We start from the raw sequence: 21348 nt of genomic DNA, 5'->3' as shown, positions 1-21348 counted from the left end.
GTTACATCCACGACAGAAAAGGTAGTTACTGGTTACACAAGATTCATCAGTTCACAAGGTTATATCAAACACAGTCATGGACAATTTTACACATTCAAGTCACCTCACCTGCATGTCTTTAAACTGTGGGAGGAAACCGGAGCACCCGGAGTAAACCCACATTATATGTAATGTATAACAACAAATTACTATGATAATATATCTAAATATTGGAACAGGTTATATCATACAAGTTATATCATATCTCCAAAATAAAAATTAAACAACCAACCAAGGTTAATAACCACTGAATTATTTTGGCATTACAAATGTAGGATATTAAAATCCTAAAAAAAACAAAAATAAATAACAGGGTAAAAAAATAAACTGTTTAAGTGGTTTTACAGAAAGGAATTTAATCCCAACTTCTACATATTATAAAGGATAAAAAAATCTGACAAATCTTGATAGGATGCAAGGCATCCTGGACTTCATGAATTACCAGGAGGTATTATATATAAAAATAGAACAGCATCAAATCTCATGGAGTCCCACAAGTTACGTCACTTTTGGCACATGAAGAGGTGCCCACATGACATCACTGAAGGCAGTGTTATGACAGGACTTGTGGAAGGACTCAGAAGACCAAGAGCAAGCTGGATTGGCAACAACAAGACATGGATTGCGTATTCAGGGGGCTAGTCTGATGCAGGCAACACGAGACAAGAGGGCATTGGAGAAAGCTGACCCGTCTGTGCAGCCAACCATCACAAAGCAATGACAGCATACTGATGTGACTAAGAAGCTCAAACCGGGTCATGCTTGGATCTTCCGACAGGACCAAAAAGATGCAGGTGTACAGTACAACAAAATTCTTTTTTCACATATCCCAGCTTGTTTGGAAGCTGGAGTCAGAGCGCAGGGTCAGCTTGCACAGTGCCCCTGGAGCAGACAGGGTTAAGGGCCTTGCTCAAGGGCCCAACAGTGGCTGCATAGCAGAGCCTGGATTTTAACTGATAATCTTCCTGATAGCCGAAAGACTAATAGCCCAAAGCTCTACCCACTAGGCTACCACTGTCCCCAGAGGAAAAGAGGTGGACTGTCCAAACAAAGGACCAAAATTCACTGCTGGCTAGTGTAAAAGAAGCTGCTTGCAACTTTACACTATATGGGGCAGTTGAAGTTGCTAGACCAACGAGCTATCTCAGCCAGTGTGGCGAATTGGAAAAAGGAGACAAATGCTTAAAAAACCAACTGAAATCGAGTCTTACCTGTGCAGAAATGCCGATGAGAAGAAGCCATTTCTGTTTGGCGTCAGTGCGGTAGTTAATAATCTGACAGCCGGCCAAGCTCGAGTGTCGGTCGAAGACTTTAACGGGCTGCGAATCTCCTTCCATGCTCCAATGGTAGACGGCGTTATCAGTCACCAGCGCTACGGTGTTGAGGGAGATCCACTTCCAGAACGTCACATCGTCAGTCATGGTGTGAGCCTTCATCTTGCTCTTCATTTCGATGTTAAAAATCTGCAGGGTTTTCGCGGCTGCAATTCAAAAAAACACGAGCAGAATTGAGCGAAGGTGAAAGGGGATGAATAAATAAATTAATAAAATAACTAAGTTTAATACATGCATCATAACACACAAGACAGAAGTTTAGTGCGGAATGCTGCTTTAAAAGAAACGGTCCAAGAAGTCATGACAAACTGCAAACACAGCATGACTTCAGACAAGCAGAGGAGATACAAAGGAAGGAACTCAAGACCAAACACTGACAACATTTAAAGACACCCAACAGACCTGTTTCCTGTCACATTCTAATGATGCGGGACACGGCGGGATTTACATTTTCCTGCTATGACATAAATCTGTGAGTTCTCCAATTTTTTTTTGCAGTCTATTTAAATGTCTGTGCAAATTTGTGCAACACAATCTATTGAATGTTTAATGTCATTCACTATTCACAGGGCAGGAAGACATGACGTTACATGTCAACACCCTTCCTGATTACTCGGCTCAAATAAGGGATGTTACATCATTGTTTGATTGATGTTATCAGTTAAAAATACATTATGAATTTCTCTTTACCAGCTGAGGGTTGATTTCAGACTGATGATTTGAGCCCACACTTGGTGTGCATGCACCAGCTAGGTGTACAAACTCAGTACATCGTGAGTGACGTTTTTTTTTTTTTTTTACTTTCACGTTCACAAAAATGATATGGATATTTTGCATCATGTGCCAGTATACAGGAGAAAACGACAGTATACCGACCACCTCTCATGTCAAGATGACTAGCAAGTTTGGTCTGCATGGTGCTCAGATGGTGCAGGGACGTATGACGACAGTCCACCGCAGAGATTCGGGTTCCAATTTTAAGACTAGCTGTTGGCCGGCTGGGCATCTACACATGATTGGCGATGATTGTGGCAAGTGGGAAGATGCCAAAATCATAGTCATAGCTTATGGCTGATGGTTTGGTTATCAAGTGTCTAAAAAGCTTATGGTCAGGTGTGCACACTTTTGGCCATATAGTGTATATAAAAACAAATGTCATGACTTGTATGTGCTCTACATGGCCAAAAGTATGTAGACGCCAGAGTTCCCCGCTTCTTTTGCAGTTATAAGTCACAGAGCACCCATCTAGAAAGGGTTTCTCAGGTTTTTGGAGCCTATTGCGCCTATTTAGTCAAGCACTGATGCTGGATGAGAAGGACTGCCTTGAAGTTGAAGTCAAGACTCATCAAACCACATGTTTATGGAGCAGTCATGTTGGATCACCTTTTCCAAACTTCTGGGTTTGATTAAGACACCTGAATTTAATAACTAAAAGGGGTGTCTACATACTTTTGGCCATATAGTGTATGTTCATTGAAACAAATGTCCATGCATTGCCACAGATGTTGTAAATAAGACAGACATCTGGCAAAATAACAGACTAGCGTTCTTGATCTGTCAATCAACATGTTGGGGTGGCGATAGAATTGAGAGGGTGAATTTGAAGGGTGAAATTTGCGTCCCCAAAAAACCACAGACATTTTCATTTAAGCACTTAATTTGGGTGGACAATCGATGGCCTATCGCGTATGTACAAACATACAATGACAGGGTAACCCAAGCCTAAAAGTTTGTAGGGTAATAAATTTAAGAATAAAAGAAACGGACACAGGTGGTGCTAAAAGGGCAAGTAAATTTGCAAGCCGACGTGATGGAAAATATTTTTTTTGAAAAGAAGCTTAAATGTGTTGTTGCATAATTCCATGCGAGCTTTAGATCAACAAACTAGTGATGCACAAGATACAGTCGACTTTATATTTTAATCCGCCAGGCCTTAATAACAGCTATCATATCATTTCATTTTTTTGGAAGCTGTTGCGCCTGGTGTTTGTCATATTGTCTGTCCCATTAATGTAGAACTGCCAGTATTGATTTAATTTAATTTTGACCAATCAGGCAGCAGGATGTGAAAATTATTTCAATTTGATATGCATGTCCATGAACATTAAAAGTGATTTATGTAGCAGTGTTAAGCCGAATTCTGCACCCCTGTAGTCAGATAAAACAAACCACTGATGTATAATTAATTCAGATCATAAATGAGGAACATGCTAAACATCTAAATTGTAAATGAAACTATTAAGCATCAGTCCAAAAGCATTTCCTTCCAAAATAATTTGGATATTTTGACTAGGCTTAAATATAAAAAATAGGACCTTATTAAAAATACACTCTAATTAAACTTCTGCTCATTTTATTTATAATAACTGTCCTACATTACTGCCAAGATCACTACATGAGCTGTCCTTTCTCCCCTATCTGCCCCCCCCTTCTAATTTAGTCATTTCCGATTACATGCTGTGATTTATCTACAGCATGCACAACACCCACGCTGGCCGAGCAGAGCCGCAGGCAAGGGCACGCCCCGTCTAACACGCATCAACCGAATCCTTAAAAAATGTATCCCTTGACCACTTCTGTCTGCATGTTGAAGCAATACGTAGGTGAATCGCTTAGACATGACCAACTGTGTCAAAGGAGTGCCCAACCAGCCTGATGGCACATTTTAGAATTTAACTTGGGTCTCTGCAGCGGTGGGGTAACGCATTAGACTGCTGTGCCAACCAAGTGCCTAACAACTTCATTTTTAATGTAATAAACACAAGGAACTACAATCAGTGCAAAATTTTATATATTCCTGACCAACACATGCAGTTATTACGAAATAGGCATTGGCATGCACATATTAAGGGGTGGTTCTAATGTTTTGGTTCTAATCAGTGTAAATAATGTGTTACTGGATACACATGATTCATCAGTTTAAGTTTAATGTCAAACACAGACATGGACAGTTTAGTATCTCTAGTTAACCTGACTTCACGTCTTTGGACTGTGAGAGGAAACCGGAGCTCTCAGAGGAAACCCAAGCAAACACAGGGAGAACATGCAAACTCCACACAGAAAGGACCCAAACTGCTTGTAAAAAGGTTAAAGCAAACAGACTTGAATTACAAAGCAACAAAGCAGCAGAAATTATTTTAAATGCGAAGATATTTTAATGAAACAATAAATTTTGTATAAAATGTACCCATGAATACATTAAAGTTCAAATGGCCAAATTAACTGTAAATACAAGGACAAGAAAATTATTTTTTTGTAGCCTGCCCACCCCATTTTTTATTTCCAATTCCCTATTCCAATTCTTCTGTGGCTTGCTCCAAACCTATGCATGCAGACAGAGGCGAGCTGCAGACTAGCACCTGCCCCTGACAGGTAAACACCAGTCCCGCCAATCATGTCTCTAGGGATTCGAAACCTGGATCACAACGTTTGTGGGTTACCATAAATTACCACTGTGCCACCCAAGTGTCCAATAAAAACAATGAATCAGAAAATGCATGATATGCTTCCAACTTTGCGTAAACAGTATGGCAAAGGCCCAGATCTGTTCTAGCAAATCAAGATCCATCAAGACATGGTTTGATAAGTTTGGTGTGGAGAACCTTCAGTGTCCTGAACAGAGCCCTGCCCTCAGCTATACTTTAAGCCACATAGTGTATAGAACCAGGGGTGTTGCTATATTTTAAGTCTATGGCATTGAGGTCTTATGAACCAGTATTCTGTCTTAGTTCTGATAAGCTGAATTAGACAGCAGGGCAATGTTTGCTATAGGTGGGTGCAGGACTGTGTGTCTGTCTTTGTCTTACCTAGTAATGTACAGTCAAATTATTTAATATACTTTTGTAATAGAAGTATACAAGTAATGTGAAGCAATTAGAACCAAATACTTAATTACATCTCATTCTTGTTTCTCATGCAAGCACAGTAGCGAGGTAATTCATTTAAAGATCAAAGATCAAAAATGACAGTATGTGCAGGGTACAAAATCAAAACACCTAAAGGAATTAAACTGGGAAATGCATTTCTATATACAGGGTCTAGCCTTAAAAGACAAGTGCTAGTCACATGACTAATCAGCTGATGAGATGTAATAAAACATCCAGTTACTACATAAAATGATTCCAGATGTGATGACTAACATACCTGATAGTTATTTAATTGTCTTCATAATTTACACGTTTTGTACCATGAAGCATCTTTACAGATCTACTTCATTATACGCATATTTAATTTGACTCATGATTTTATGCTTTTTTTATTGTATTTATGCATTTATCCCTTTTACTCCCAATCTAATCAAGCTGTATCTCCTCTACTGCTGCAGACTGAGGAGGGTCAGATGTAACACACCCTCCAATGTGTGTTTTGCCAACTGCATCTTTTTATCTGCACAAGGCAAGTTCACACAGGGATAAGCACTCGCACTCTTTATTATTCCCAGTCTCTGCGCAGGCACCATCAACCAGCTAGCAAAGGCCGCAACTGCAGCAGCAATGAGGAATCCCTTCGACCTGTCCTCCCTCAGACACAGCCAATCGTTCTGTGTAGACGCCCAGCCAGTCGATAGCAGAACTGACATCTGAACTGATGAGGTTGGTAATAAGCTGGCGTTTTTTTAGCCCTGTGCCACCTCAGCGCCGCTCCCCTGACATTTTAAATGCTACTGAGGTTAAATGTGTTCTCGTCAGGTAAGAAATTTCGCCCTGGGCATGTAAATATTTCTAGCATTATTATTAATCTTAAGCAGTATGTTCACTATTTATGTACAGAATACTTTAGGCTAAGCTGGTGGTCTAAACTATGTTGCCAAAACTGCGACATACTCTATGCTGACACCCCTGCAGGACAGGAATAACATGCCGTAACATTCAGCCCAAAAAAGGAGAAAAATAAAGAAAATGATTTTGCTAATTGCGGAAACTACAATTTTCCCCCCTCACCAACAAACATAAAAAGCTCACACATTTCACATAAAACCCAACAACTCAGAATATATGAAATTGAACTCACCGTCTGCAAACATAAGAAAGCAGTAAGGAACAAAAAAAAGAATAAAAACAGACAAAGCATTTATGATAGCAAGACAATTCCAATTGGCATTTTGCTACTATAATTATTATAATTACTGCAAGTGGCAAACAAGTGTTAAATACTAATGTGTTTACAAATAAAATTGGTACGGTAGTGATTATGGACAGAAATGTGAAGTAAAAATGGACAGTATTTAAATATAAACGCTATACAACTAGAGTACACAAAACATGGTAGACGAGTACAATACGTTATGCTAAAATTTAATACAGACCCAAATCACAGAAGTGATGCAAAAACTGATGCAGTCATGCACGTGTGTAAACTCTGGTGGAATGTGGCGTACCTTTCAGGGCGATGACTTTGCTGGCTGGGTTCATGATGGCGCTATCAGCCGAGATGGGCCGGCGAATGGGCGAGTTGGGGTCACTCAAGTCGATGATGACTACCTGAGCTTGCTCGCCCACTTTCTCCCGCACGCAGATGAACTTGTCGGACTCCATGGTGAGCGTGCTGAAGCCGATGTTCGCTGGGTTTATGCCCAGGTTCTGGAGCTGAGGACACGGGGGGGGGGGGGGGGGGGACATCAAGACAAAGCCAGAGGAAAGGATGGAAAAGTCTTACGTTCAGGCTCTGGCACATTCTGCTAACATCAGCTGAATTCAGTGAGAGGAAAAAACGGGCAGGAATGTTTGCTAATATTTTTGCTTAAATCTGAAGTGAACTGTCGACACAATTAAAGCACAGAACAGGAAAGAGGGATTATTGCTAAGAAATGTGTAATGTGCATTTGAATAAATAAGCCACCACCTACATATCTCGTCCTGCCACACCTCTGCAGATGTGAGGTGTGGTTAAGATAGCAGGGTCAGAACGGCTTTTTAAAACGGAACACTATTAAACATAAGGTGTTGGGAATATGACATTGACTTGACATTCATTGCAATTTCTAGGGATGTACTGATCTGATATTAAGTACTGATATTCAGGGACAGCTACAGTCAGGTATTCCAGTGGATGTATTAAAAAATCCCACATGATGTATTTCGACTTTGTGAGGTGCTCAGGTGCGACAGCTTACTACTGCTGAGATCTGGTTGGGTCCTACAATCACGAATGGCTATGTCTGTGGGCAGGCAAACAGCCTAAGCAATGGGAGGTGCACTTGTCTCAGTGCTGGTCCCAAGCCCGGATAAAATGAGGGTTGCATGTACGCAGTAAGGGCATCTGGCATACAACTGTTCACTTTTAACTGTTAAAGCAGTTAACTGTCGATTAGTGAAGGTCAGATATTGGTTCAGCCATGGCAAAGACCCCAAAAATGGAACAGGCGTAAATGACTGACCCCAAACAACAAGAGTGGTCCTGGGCTGTTACACTATGGATGGAATTTTGCTGGCTTTGCTTCCATGTGTCCCCTTCAATAAAAGGATCCCTGCAAGTCAATTCTAGGTTATTCTGACCGATCACATGGTCAGACTACGACTAGTGGTTATTCTGATCACATGGCAACTCTTCCAAGAAGACAGTTCTCACATCCAGAGGACGCAGAGGGTCATTGGATGGTTTAATGAGTATAAAAATGAGGTGAATCATTTACTGTGGCCTTGAAAGTCAACAGATCTCAACTCAGCTGAACATCAGTGGGAGATTTTGGATGGTCAGAAAGCGCTCCTCATCACCAGCACCAAAAGAGTATTTGAGGAAACATCTTTAAAAAGAACAGCACCACACTGAAGCTGTTACGGTGGTACTAAAATATGCATATTCTTTTCTTTCTGTTTTAAGTACAGCTTTGAAACTCAAAGTATAAAGACAAATAATTATGAGCAGATTGAACACCCAATTCCAATACCATGGGTATTAATAAAGAATGCACCTGTTAGCAACGGGTGTGGCTGAACCACCTGAACTCAGTGATGAGTAGTCAACATGCTATTGGTCATATACTGTATCTAATAATACAACATAACTGATGTCAGGCAGCCATTTACTTACAGTGATATGCACGATCCTGAGGCTGGCTAGCTATTATTATCAGACTGAAATAGTCATTCAAGAAATAGTGCTAGTCAGCTTAGCTTATCTTTTAGCTATCTTGCTTGTGTTGAATATGTTTCTCCAATTCAGATCTCTGCATTCATATACGGCTAAATGTACTGAGTAATAAACTACACTAATCATATTTAATGACAAAGTTCTCATTCCTTCTGTTGCATGTAGATTTGACATTATGTGAGAATATAGGTATTAATATTCAGCGTTTAGTCAAAGATAACTGTAAAGAATAGAAACACTGTTTTCTTAATTTGATTCCTACATTTCTATTTGTGTTTATTGTTAATTTCTAATAATCTAATGCAACAATCGAGTTGCCACAAGTCGTACAATCATATTTCTTATCAATTAATGATGCTGCATTAAACTGTACAGGTTCCCACTTTCTTTTTTTGCCTTAGACACTTTGGTGGCATGTTTATTTGGCTGCTAGGATTTATTCAGAAATTATTCAACCAAAAACAATCCTGTTCTTTTATTTAAAACGTAACAGCGGTACCTTGAAACTCAACGTCAATTGGTTCTGGGACTGGAGTTGAGTTTAAAAGGCGTTAATTTTCAAGGTATTTTTCCCATAAGTATGTAGGGGAAACCTGTTAATGCGTTCCATGGTCCGGTGGAACTGCATATACTTTAGGCTTATGTAAAATAATAGGGTTGTTTTTGACGCTTATACACTGAAAATAACACAAATATAATATAAAAACACTGAAATAAAAAGCTCATTCTTACAATTTCCCAGAACCCCGAGCTGTAACAAGTTTAAAAGTGAAACAGTGAGGAAAATCCAGATAAACACAGGTACACGTGGAGCTTTCAGACTGGATTTGACAGTTATTCCACACAAATGCAGATTCGTTTCATATTAACACTTTGATGGCGTTTTTTTCCGCACCGCTCAAGCCGAGCACTGAACAAAGCGACTGTTCATTGTTCATTTGAAAGAAATTTTTAAAAAACAAACTGAACATGTTGAGTTCACGGAAAACGTTGCGCTTAAGGGTAGAAATTTCTCGACGAAGGATGTTGAGTTTCAAAGATTTTGAGTTTTCTGTAATCTGAAGAAATATAACCTTACAATGCCAAGCCCCAGACTGGTGAATTCAAATAATAATGCAGAATTCTTGTCATATGATTATTAAACTGAACCTAACTGAACACCAGCAATGAATCTAGAAAATCCAACATAACAGGCTAACCAACAGACATGATCATATCTAGATGAGGATCAAATTCAGTTCTTTGTGTTTACATGTGTAATGAATGATTGAATCCGGATCTGATCTGGATGTATTTTAGAGATTGATGTAGGGTGTTAAATAGACACAAGCCTTTAAAAAGCACAGACCTGCACTGATGAATCATGAATCATCTTTTGGTCCTGATCACGATTAACCTTGATGATAAATAATCAAGCTAGACATTTGACAGGGTGATAAATTACAGTTTTCCTATTTCCTAATTGAATATTAAGGTAACATGGGTTTATTAATAATAGCACTTAAAGTTCAGCATTGATTCGACAGTTATTCGATTCATGCTCGTTAGAAAGAACTCGAATACTAAATGAAATCATACTCAATGGATCCTACAGATTATAAATGTGCATTTCAAATCAATTAAATAAAGTAAACAAATGTTTTATTTCGGATTCGTGTTTTATCTTTAAATTAATCATAATCGATTGCGACATTTGTGATCCTAAAAGAAGTCGAGTAACCAGTTTCCTTGTCGAGTTGGTGCATTTCGGTCCAGGTCTCCCATTCATTCGTTTTGTTTAAATGTAGTTTATATTTAGTGGCATTTCTGTATATTTAAGGTCGAAATATATTTAAGGTAAATAGTCGGTCAATTATTCGTGTTTATAACGAAGAATCAGACATAAATATAAAGACAATTTTCTACATTTAAAGGCAGCCAGGTGTATAATCTAGGTTAGAAAGTAAAACTCTCGAATGTTCTGTTTATTTAATATTATTTCTAAAGCACATCTATTCTTTAACACACAGAATACAATAGATAAGTGTTTATATGACTGTTAAGCCGAATAATCGTGATATATATATATATATATATACACACATTCAAGCAGGAGTGAACTAGCACCGGGCTAGGCAGATAAGCTAGCATATTCGGATCTAACACACAGCCCTGGAACTTTCCATCAGATTCCCACCTTTGTATTTATTAAACAGTAGTTAATAACATTAGTCTTACCTGCAGGTGCTCCTGAAAGCGGATCGGTAATATCTGAGCCATGGTGAGCGATTAGCTCTCTGACCGGAGGCTTGAGAGCAGAAAGCTAAAGCTAAAGCTAAAGCTAAGCTAAGCTAAGCTAAGCTAGCTCGACCTCCCGCTCGGACACACAGCGCACTCACACCCCGCTGATCAGCGACAAAACACCGAGCGCTACAGCACACAAGGACGGATCCCACACAAACGCAGGCTGCTTGTGGATGTGATTATCCGAGCGCGGGTGCTGTTGTTGTGTCCCCGGGATCTGACGCCCGCCTGCTGCTGTTGTTGTTGTTGTTGCTGCTGCTCTCCGCCGATCGGACTGGAATTAGACGGACTCGGTACTGAAGCGCTCAGACCCGCAATGGCGGCGCAAGTCGATACTCAGCTCAGCGCAACACGGAAGCGTCAAAGCCACCAAGGACGAAACATTTCTGACATTCTCACCAGTGCAAAGAACAATTATTTAATACAGAATTAATACATGAAACTTTAAATCCTGAATTCAGGCTCTTTAATCTAATAAAAATCAAACTATTTAAATGCTCTTTTATATTTTTGCCACATCATTCAGCATATCACATGAACGTCACTTCCGGTGAACTTGCAAGCACTCAAAATCGCCGCTGCGTCTAAAGTGGCGTACTAGCACACTCACATACTACATAGTATAGTGCCGTATTACTAGCGCCTCTTCTATATTCATACTATTTAGGACGCAAGTATGCGGTTTTCAACTTGATTCACTCTGATTCATTCCCAAAACAGCAGTAAATATTTCAATTGTAAAACAATACAAAATGTTCTTGAACTTACAATAAATAATTTACTTTAAACACATATACAAATTTAGGTCGTATACTGGTGTTAATAACAATTGATTAAAATACACTAAAAACGTGTATCTATTTTTAGATACTCACTGAGCACTATCCTGTACATACATTCATCATTTTAGAAGCTAAACGACCACACAGAACTTGGCTATTTAATTACAATTTGTAGTTTATCTGTTTCTCTGTACGCTTCATCACCCCATGTACCCGTGTACAGGGCAAGCCGTAGCCTAGTGGTTAAGGCACAGGACTAGTAATCCAAAGGTTGCTGCTGTTGGGCCCTTGAGCAAGGCCCTTAACCCTCAGTTGCTTAGACTGTATACTGTAACTGTATTGTAAGTAGCTTTGGATAAAGGTGTCTGATAAATGCCGAAAATGTAAATGTACCCCATTTATCAATCAAACCGGACCCCATAGGGTGGTGGACCCATCTAGGCACTGCAATGACATGGTGTTGTATGTTGTTCTGGTATTTACATTTTCGGCATTTAGCAGATGACTTGCAATTGTGACAGTATACAATCTAAGCAATTGAGAGTTAAGGGCCTTGCTCAAGGGCCCAACAGTGGCAACTTGGCAGCAGTGGGGCTTGGACTGGGAACCTTTTGATTACTAGTCCAGTACCTTAACCACTAAGCTACCACTGCCTTACCATACATAACTTTGTGGCTATTTAATTACAATTTGTGGTCCATCTGTTTCTCTATATGCTTCATCCCCCCTGTACACCATTTATCAATCAAACAGGACCCCATAGGGTGGTGGACCCTTCTAGGCACTGCAATGACAATAACATGGTGGTGTATGTCGTTCTAGTATTATTGCATCAGGTGCAGCAGTGCTGTTGAAACTTTCAAATCCTACTATAACCTGCTATTACAAGCACAGTGTGTTTTTTTCCAGTCTTTTATTAGTGGACACTTTCTAACCACTGGACACTGTTGGATTTATATGTTTAGTTGGAGCACTATTCTTCACCCAGCAATGACATGCAAGTGTCCCAATTAAGAGAAAAGGACAATACTATGTTTGAGTCTTTAGTACATTTACAATCTGGTATATTTCTACATTTGCATACTAAAAAAACTATAATGGCGCTATTTTTTTGTTGCCACTTACTAAGTCAGACCCCCATTCAATGAATGTGAATATGTATAGATTCTCTTTCCAAACTACCTGCTTCATATTATTTCAAAAATCCAGTAATATCAATCAGTTTATTCATTGATTTCTCTAACTTCTTCCACTTTATTCTAATCAATGTATTGTTTTGATACATAGAGGTTAAACAGGTTATAAATTGAATAAATTGTTGTAAAATAGAATGTTATAAAAACTACAAACACTATTTACAAACAGCTTTATTAAGAAAAAAAGTATCCAAAATTTTAAGAGTTAAAAAACACCACAGCAGATCTGTTCTGCATACTGGCACAATTTTACACCAGATCTTCTTCCTGATACAAACCTCCTATTTTTATCTAGGCTTGGGACCAGTACTGAGAGCACACTGACAAGTGCACCTCCCAAGAGCTAATCTGTTTTGGCCTCCACATCCCCTCTTGGACATTAGCCATACGTGTCCTAACAGACGCCCAACCAGCCGATAGCACCACTGAGATTCAAACCCGGGATCCCTAGATTTCAGCAGTAGTACTTTAGCACACCTTACCACTGCGCCACCCAAGCGTAAGAGTAAAAAATATAAATAAAATATTAAAACAACTTTAAATATTAAAGAAATTATTTTAAAAATTTAGATTCTATTAATAAAAATAGTGGTCACTGTTCATAAATCTTTTGTCTGAAGTCGGTTCTGTTTCCGTTGTAAATATCGAGCCCGGGCTTCTGAGATTGAGCTTTCATCATTTCTCTTCTCAAGCTTTCTTGATGCATCTTCACTGGTATCTGTTAGATGAGAAACAAAGTAGTACCATAAAAAAGGCGTTTAAAACAGGTAATGATTAAATTCCAATTAAGTCTATATCAAGCCGATTACACATCCAATATACATATTCTAATAATCATTATTAAAATCCCCAACACAAAAATCTTTTCAGATACTTGTCCTGTCCAGTAAGGATTTCAGCAGTGAATTCTGGTTTGGATGCTGACCACTATTTATATGCACCAGGTGAGCTTATTTATCCTTTGTCATGCATTTAAATAGGAAGCAGTAAACCACCTGGAACTCAGTCTATGTTTCTGAAAAGTATACCTGTTTGTCTTTGTGCTGCTCTTTTCTTTTCCCATTGTGCCATCTCCTCATCGGTTACTTCCTCTCTAGCAACGCTGCTCAGATCATAAACATCTATCTCGTGCAGTTTTGGGAGGAGGTCCTTGACCCACTCATATCGGATTGGGCACACAGTTCTCACATAAACTCGAGACGTGACCAAGACATCATGGAAAATGATCCAGTCTAGCTGGGCCTCCTGCCCAAAAAGCTGAGAAAAAGACATAATTACAGTGATTAGTCAAAAATTAGATATAATCACTACAACTTAAAGAGCAAGTCTGTAAAAATTCCTTACAGAGGATGATGGGTGAATATTAACTGTAGAGCCATGTCCATCCATAGTGCAGAATGATTTTCCCAAAGACCTTCTCGCCACATTGGGAAAATAACCCTGGCAGAGACACTGCCGGAGAAGTTCACTACTGTTGCCCTTAAATGCCTCATGTGGAAAATCTTTCTGCTAAAAACAAAAGAAGTATGAATGTAAAATAAAACAACAAAAGAGACCACAGAGTTCACCTAATTGCAGATAAAATTAGGATTGCTACTGGGTGGTGCAGTAGTCTATCATGCCAGCCCACCACCACTGTGACCCAGGTTCGATTCTAATTGGGGCTACTCAAAAAGGCAAGGCCAGATCTCACCCAATTTCAGCTGCAACCATCACTTCTAATGTCTGCACTAGCAGTGGAACAAAACTTTAAAACTTTGTGAATTTTTATCCAAAATTAATAGAATACCTGTTTGAGACGGAGAAGGATCTCTCGCAGTTGAGTTTCGACACTAAAGGCTGACTTGAGCGCCCGCCAATGGATCCAGTGATCTTTACACCAATTGGATGGATTGTCACTACAAATAAGGGTCAGACACATACTGATAAAGTTATAGTGTTACTCTTCAAAAATAAAAGTAAACCTTACAGACTTACCTTGTTTTACATTTTTGAAAAATGCAAAGAAGCATAAGAAAATCATTAGAGCTGCCTGCAGAAGCACTTAGCTCTCTGTGAATGTTCTCGGCTTTTTTCTGTTTTTCCGGAAGACCTGAAAGGACAGTATGTTAATCAATTTACATTCATGAGCCAAAAAACATTTTGTGATCACTGTAATCTGAGTTTTTGTCAGTAAGGTTACCTGGGCGGATGAAAATGTTTTCCACTGACAGCATGGCTGCCACAGGGAGCATTAACTCCTCACAGCCGAGAGCAGCAGATTTCAGCAGAGCACGAGAAAGTCCTGGAGGAAGAGGAAACTCCACCATCAGTCTTCCCAGGCTGGTCACATTACCTTTCCTTTGTCCAAGAAAGATATATTAGATGAATTAGAGTGTTTACACACAACATGTTTGCATCTTTTTGATAGAAAACCATTTAAATAAATGTACATATTGTTTTAATGGGGCACTCAAGTGGCACAGATGCCTGAGGGAATTTGAGAGAACTACAAAAAAACGATCTGCCTAGACTGTCTAAAGCAAACTGCGAACAATGTGAACACCACTTTTAATGATGCAATTCATAGCCAGTCATGAAGTACAATATATGACCAAAGGATGTGAACACCCCTACTTTATTTCAAATTAATTGGGTCATAGTTTTAGAATGTTATGTCCAAGAAGCCCATACATGGCCATATAGTTAATTCAATGTGGAATCTCATGTGTAATCTGCTGAAATGAGCACCGTTTATAACCTACTTTTCCAATGACTTTCCCCAGACCATAAATGCTGTTATGCAAAGCTGACCAGCCTCAAGGGATTCATGTAAAACTGCTTATCACAACAATTCAATTTAGATAAATGCATTTTTGTTTGCAATATCTTAGTGACAAGATCAATTCATGATTCAGAACATGTCAAATGTCATCAACCATTCAATTCTTATTTCCACCATCCTAAAACAAAATTAGAATTTTAAAGTAACTTTAGAATGAGTGTAGCTCATCTGTAAAAAGTAAACACACGTTCCCCTTATGCCTGCATGAGTTTCCCCCTAATACTAGTTTTGTTCCACCACCCAAACACAGGTGGACTGGCTACAGGTGGAACACTATTGGCACCCTGTCCAGGGTGTAGTCCTGCCTTGTGTCCAATGGTGCCGAGTGACACTGGACCACCCCAAGCCTGACCAGTCTGTGAAAATTATTATATGAAAAAAAAAATTTAAACAATGTCACTCACCTGTCAATTGCATCAAACTGGTAGAGCTGCTTCAATGCAGTCAAGATAAATCTTTCCTCTGGACGATCCAGGTAAGGAAACCTATACAATAAAGCACAATATAGATTATAGACATATAGATTCCCAGATATAGATTCACAAAGAACAAGCAACAACAACCAACCTCAGCTGAAACTCAAATAAAGCAATACCTGATGACATCATGAACTCCAAGGCATTTGAGTGTGAGGATAACAGAAGTCAGACTGGTGCGCTGTATCTCTGGAACGGTGTATTCAGGCATGCATTTCTCCCAAAATTCCTTGCTGTAGATCCTGAAGCACTTCCCTGGTGAGGTTCTTCCAGCTCTGCCTGCTCGTTGTTGAGCCTCACTTCTGCACGGTAACACAGCCATGAGGAAAAAAAAAAATCTAATATATGAATTACAAAGCCATTGTGTATCGAGACCGGCTTGACTTATCTCTTACTTTGATATCGGCACCACGTCTAGGATGTCCAAGCCAACGTTCGAGTTGTGATTTAGCTGTTTCACAAATCCACTGTCAACTATAAATCTGAAATACAAACAGAAACCAGTTAGTAATCACAGTAATTGTTGCATGCGTTAATATACCCTATATGTATAAGGACATTACATCATTTGCTATCAGATGTATTAAGAGTTTTGTTGTAATTTACTTGACTCCATTAATGGTGAGGGAAGTCGCTGCTATGTTGGTTGCCACAACACATTTCCTCACTCCTGCAGGAGCAGGTTGAAATATCTGCTTTTGCTGATCTGTAAATAGAGGAAACATGAAAAAATCATCTCACTGGATGGTTATACACAGATCAGCCATATCAGTTGCATATCTAATGTTTAGTAGGGACATTTTCATTAGATAATAAAATAAAATTCTATAAAAACAATGCATTAATGAAGCATAAACAGCAATGCATAGCCATGTGTGAAGATCGCTCATCGTTACTTATTAAAGAAGTTCAGTGGAGGTTAACATTTAAGGTGACAAACGCTGTGATACTGATGTGTCAGCTAAAAGAAAGAGGTTGTCTGCTCTTAAACTTGCACAATTAGCCACTAGAATCTTTTCTTACATGATCAGGTCTTGTAGACCACAAAATGATTAATGTATAGTTATGAATACAAAATCTTATATACATACATGTTATGGCAAATGGAACCATATTAAACAGCTTTTTCTATCTTTTAAATCTTATATTGAAAACTTATGACCATCCCTGATTGTACCCCCAACTCCACAATATTTGGCCAAATGTATGTGGTCATCCCATCCTGAATTATTAAGGCCCTTTTTCCAGTTCCTTTACTCTTCTAGGAAAGCTTTACACAAGAATACAGAGTGTGTCTGTGGGGACTGTGTGGTCATTCAGTCAATAAATCATCTGCAAGGTCAGGCACTGTGTTCAATAAGAATCATAGCCTGTGTAGACCACTGAAATTCCTTCACACCAAACCTATCAAACCATGTCATGCAGCTAGAACAGGACACGGTCTTCCCCTAACCACTGCCACAAATATATGTGTATAAAATGTACTCAGTATAATTCATTAAACACACCAGTTAGCAATGAGTGTGGCTGATACATATCAGTTTATATAATTATTTTAATATAATCCTAATCAGCCACCCTGCCTTAAAACTAATATTTGTCACATCCCCCAAAACATTACACTAATCACCAGGTTAAAGGCTAATTCTGAGTAAAGCTACCTGTTGGCATGGATCCATATAAGGGCAGAATGAGAAGACCTTCCACTGTTCGATCGTACACATCGTAACGATAATCTATAGACTCAGCTTTTTCAAAGAGCATGTCACAGGCTTTCTCAATCTCAGACTGACCTGAAAAACACATAAAATCAATACATTATACATATTACAACTACTGAAAAAATAAAGACAAGTGCTGATTTATCACCACCCAGCTGGTGTTTGATACAATTTATATATCATTGTACATTGAGTGTTGTGAATAAACCTGATATGATATGAATTTGATCAGATAAACACTTTACTTTGTATAACGATATAATTACTAACAGTATGTTTGTATCAGATCAGCAAAATACGATTGCCAAAAAAAAGCAGTACTGGTTAAAACACATTGGATTGCAGTACAAATCACAATAAACCTTTTAGTACCTGCTCTAAGTAGTTGAACATAACACAAACATCCCTGCTTACCTGTCAGAAATACGAGAATATCTCCAGATGATTCATTAGTGTGAACATCTAAAGCCATCTTTACAACCTACAGAGGCAACGAGAGGACCTTTCATCAAACATTTTATTAAAACGTATATGTTACCAGGTTTTTTTAGGGTTAGTATTTGAAATGTTAATGAAAAAGAAAGCAGAGATTCGTACATTCGTTTTCACCTGTATTGAATTTTTTGCATTGTGTTTGTCATACTAGATTAATCAACCACTATTTTTGTTTTAACTTGTATTTCACATACATTTTAAAGAATAAGATTTGTGTGTGTGTGTGTGTGTGTGTGTGTGTGTGTGTGTGTGTGTGTGTGAATAACCAGCTTTCAAAACCTCAGGATCAATTTCCAACTCACCGCCTTAACATATGCAGAACCTTCTTTTTCCTTTGGCCCAATCATATTGCAGAATAGCTCTTTCACAGGGTAGGTTCTTCCTGGGATAACAAATACAGGACATTGTCCAAAAAAGGCACTAATCTTGTCTGTTTCCAGGGTAGCAGACATCACCACCACTTTCAGAGGACTCTTGCGACCATGGGAGGCCCGAGATGGCGTCTTTTTCAGCAGTCCAAGCAAGATATCCTGGAAAACAAAAACAAAAAAGTTGAGGACCACACAAACACATCCAAAGTCTTAGAATGGAACTAAAAATCAGAAGCACTTTAAATCAGAAACGCTTTAATGGATATGTTTACCGTGTTAAGGCTTCTTTCATGAACTTCATCAAGGATCACAATGCTGTATTGTGTTAAGCTCGTGTCTGTGAGGATTTCTCTCAGCATGCAGCCATCTGTCATGTACTTAATCACAGTGTCCTAAGCAGAAAAAGTCACTAATTACAAGAGGAATTTGATAAGCATACAGTTTTAGAAAGCAAACAAAAGTTGATAAAAAGGAAGACAATTTGTTCATGTAAAGGTTGTTAAGGTGGGTTACGACACAGTCCTTAGGTGGTCGTAAGTATATTAATGTCAGTTTATTATTATATAGGACACTGAACTAAAATAAATAAATGTACTTTGATAAATGCTTGAAATTCTGCCGTAGATGCCAGATTCAGCTCAAAGATACTATGTTTACATGCTGTGAGAATACTTTTTTCCTTACCTGAGTAGTGCAGTCATCAAAGCGTACTTGGTATCCGACCTGATGTCCTAAAGTGACTCCCAACTCTTGAGAAACTCTCTGAGCTACAGTGATGGCTGCTACTCTCCGTGGCTGTGTGACACCGATTTTCCCACCTTTACACAAACCTAAACACAAATGCATTTATTTGTGAATTGAATTCCCAATAACAACAGACAAAACTTCTTACAAACATTTTAAACATTGCAGCTGTATTTGTCCTGATGAGCCACATTTAATTATTAAAACATAACACTAATGATAATTGTTGAATTATCTAGACTAAAACAAACTGGATTGTTATTTTTATTTCAAAAACTTAGTGCTGTCAATCCTAAACACTATTAGATAACATAATACTTACTAAAGCTTAGACTGTGAGTATACACATTAATTTTTATATCTTTACAGTTAGAGATGGTGATAGCTGTGCTAAGATGTAGCTATCGTGACTAAATGTAGCTAGTGACAAGCCACAAGTTTTTACTACATGTCTGTAAGAATAGTCACATAATCCTACAATAAGTTTGTAAAAATAATATTTATTAGTAGTACATTTGGGACAAATAATGTTGTGCTAAATGAGGTGGCTTTTACTATATGACATAGAACAGTAATAGTAGTAGTAGTTGTCTAGGGGTTAAGGTTTGTTTGTTTATTAGGATTTTAACGTCATGTTTTACACTTTTGGTTACATTAATGACAGAAGCGGTAGTTACTCATTACACAAGATTCATCAGTTCACAAGATTATATCAAACACAGTCATGGACAATTTAGCATCTCCAATTCACCGCAGCTGTATGTCTTTGGACTGTGGGAGGGAAACCGGAGCCCCCGGAGTAAACCCACGCAGACACAGGGAGAACATGCAAACTCCACACAGAAAGGACCCGGACCGGACCGGACCACCCCACCTGGGGATCGAACCCAGGACCTTCTTGCTGTGAGGCGACAGTGCAACCCACTTAGCCACCGTGCCGTCCAGTGGTTAAGGTATTGGACTAGTAATTGATAGATCACTGGTTCAAACCCCACCACTGCCAGGTTGCCACTGTTGGGCCCTTGAGCAAGGCCCTTAAGCCTCAATTGCTTAGACAATACTGTCACACTACTGTAAGTCGCTTTAAATAAAAGAGTCTGCTAAATGCTGGAAATGTAAATAAACCAGTATGTTACAAATCCTAAAACTGTTTTAACTATATCTTATAACGCAGCAAACACACACATTTTAAGTTGTAAATTGGTTGGTGCTTTTAACTTCACCTTTACGTTATTTTTACTTTTAAATGTAAATAACATTTTGTCAGGTAAAACAAGGCTAAAAGTTAGGCTAAAAGCTAACACTTTTTTTACTTTGCAGATACTGGAGATAGTAATACTGTAGTTAAGTGATAATATAGGTGTCTTGGTTGAATATATCTTCACTGTTTATTTATTTATTTGGCTGTTAAGTACTTCTAAGGATATAACACTTAAAAATAATACTTTTATTCCGTTTTTCACTTGACTAACATATGGTACAACATTCCAGATTATAAAATTATTGACATAATTGAAGGATTTTACAATGTTGAGCTAGAGAAGCAGGCTGGCACGTTATGAAACAGATTTCTTGTAGAATTACTACATGAAGTTACAGATTTTGACTTTGTAACGTTACAAATGTACAATAATAGCGGTAATAACACATAGAGACTACTTAGTTGTGTTTGCTGGAAAGTAGCTTACCAGCTTGATACAGATACTGGGGTAACTGGGTGGTTTTGCCGCTGCCAGTTTCACCAGTTACAACCAGAAACTGGTTTTGCTTTACAGCTGTAATTAGTTTCTCTCTGTACTGAGTGATGGGCAGCTGTGTGGATTCTCCATTATCACTCCAACCGCTTTTCTCCAACTCCGACATTTTCTAACTGGTATTAATGGTGAGTTTGACAACAATTGAGGGAATATAAATTAGATTAATTATTCAGAATGAACCAGACAAAGTCTCTCCATGTTGTATTTTCTTCAGTCATGTGTCAATGCACGTCACGT

At 38.6% G+C, this 21348-nt stretch overlaps 2 protein-coding genes across 3 annotated transcripts in view; both read right to left on the bottom strand.

Moving 5' to 3' along the window:
- Positions 1 to 11087, bottom strand: part of cltcb (clathrin, heavy chain b (Hc)) — a 32435-nt gene extending 21348 nt beyond the window's left edge. The window contains exons 1-3 of the mRNA XM_063017217.1: positions 10680 to 11087; positions 6751 to 6958; positions 1251 to 1519 (exon numbers count right to left, since the gene is read on the bottom strand). Of these exons, the coding sequence (XP_062873287.1) occupies positions 1251 to 1519; positions 6751 to 6958; positions 10680 to 10721 (519 nt within the window). The 5' untranslated portion in view covers positions 10722 to 11087. The remainder of the gene's footprint in view (positions 1 to 1250; positions 1520 to 6750; positions 6959 to 10679) is intronic.
- A 1791-nt stretch (positions 11088 to 12878) lies between these two features.
- dhx40 (DEAH (Asp-Glu-Ala-His) box polypeptide 40) lies at positions 12879 to 21305 on the bottom strand. 2 transcript variants are annotated; one of them, XM_063016365.1, is made up of 16 exons: positions 21043 to 21305; positions 19295 to 19440; positions 18883 to 19002; positions 18542 to 18769; positions 18159 to 18225; positions 17685 to 17816; positions 16630 to 16729; positions 16419 to 16505; positions 16143 to 16325; positions 15952 to 16032; positions 14906 to 15063; positions 14701 to 14815; positions 14513 to 14621; positions 14068 to 14232; positions 13752 to 13980; positions 12879 to 13441 (listed from the first exon to the last, which is right to left on the bottom strand). In XM_063016365.1, exons 1-16 carry the CDS (start codon positions 21215 to 21217, stop codon positions 13323 to 13325), a joined length of 2214 nt encoding a protein of 737 aa, XP_062872435.1. In that variant the 5' UTR covers positions 21218 to 21305; the 3' UTR covers positions 12879 to 13322. The 2 variants fall into 2 exon arrangements, with proteins under 2 accessions (XP_062872435.1, XP_062872436.1); XM_063016366.1 differs by having other exon boundaries at positions 14068 to 14229.
- Positions 21306 to 21348: the final 43 nt, after the last annotated feature.

This window comes from Trichomycterus rosablanca, chromosome 20 (genome assembly GCF_030014385.1).
Source record: "Trichomycterus rosablanca isolate fTriRos1 chromosome 20, fTriRos1.hap1, whole genome shotgun sequence".
NCBI classification, from domain to species: Eukaryota; Metazoa; Chordata; class Actinopteri; order Siluriformes; family Trichomycteridae; genus Trichomycterus; species Trichomycterus rosablanca.
Note: the sequence above shows the minus strand (reverse complement) of the source record. Positions and strands in the feature narration are given on the sequence as shown.

What these genes read in the sequence shown, in the direction of transcription:
- dhx40 (XM_063016365.1), bottom strand. Translation starts at nt 21,217, where the DNA reads ATGTCGGAGTTGGAGAAAAGCGGTTGGAGTGATAATGGAGAATCCACA. An exon ending in CTCACCATTAATGGAGTCAA is followed by an intron (nt 16,506 to 16,629) that starts GTAAATTACAAC and finishes TTTGTATTTCAG; the next exon opens with ATTTATAGTTGACAGTGGAT. An exon ending in ATATTCACCCATCATCCTCT is followed by an intron (nt 13,981 to 14,067) that starts GTAAGGAATTTT and finishes TCTTTTTCTCAG; the next exon opens with CTTTTTGGGCAGGAGGCCCA.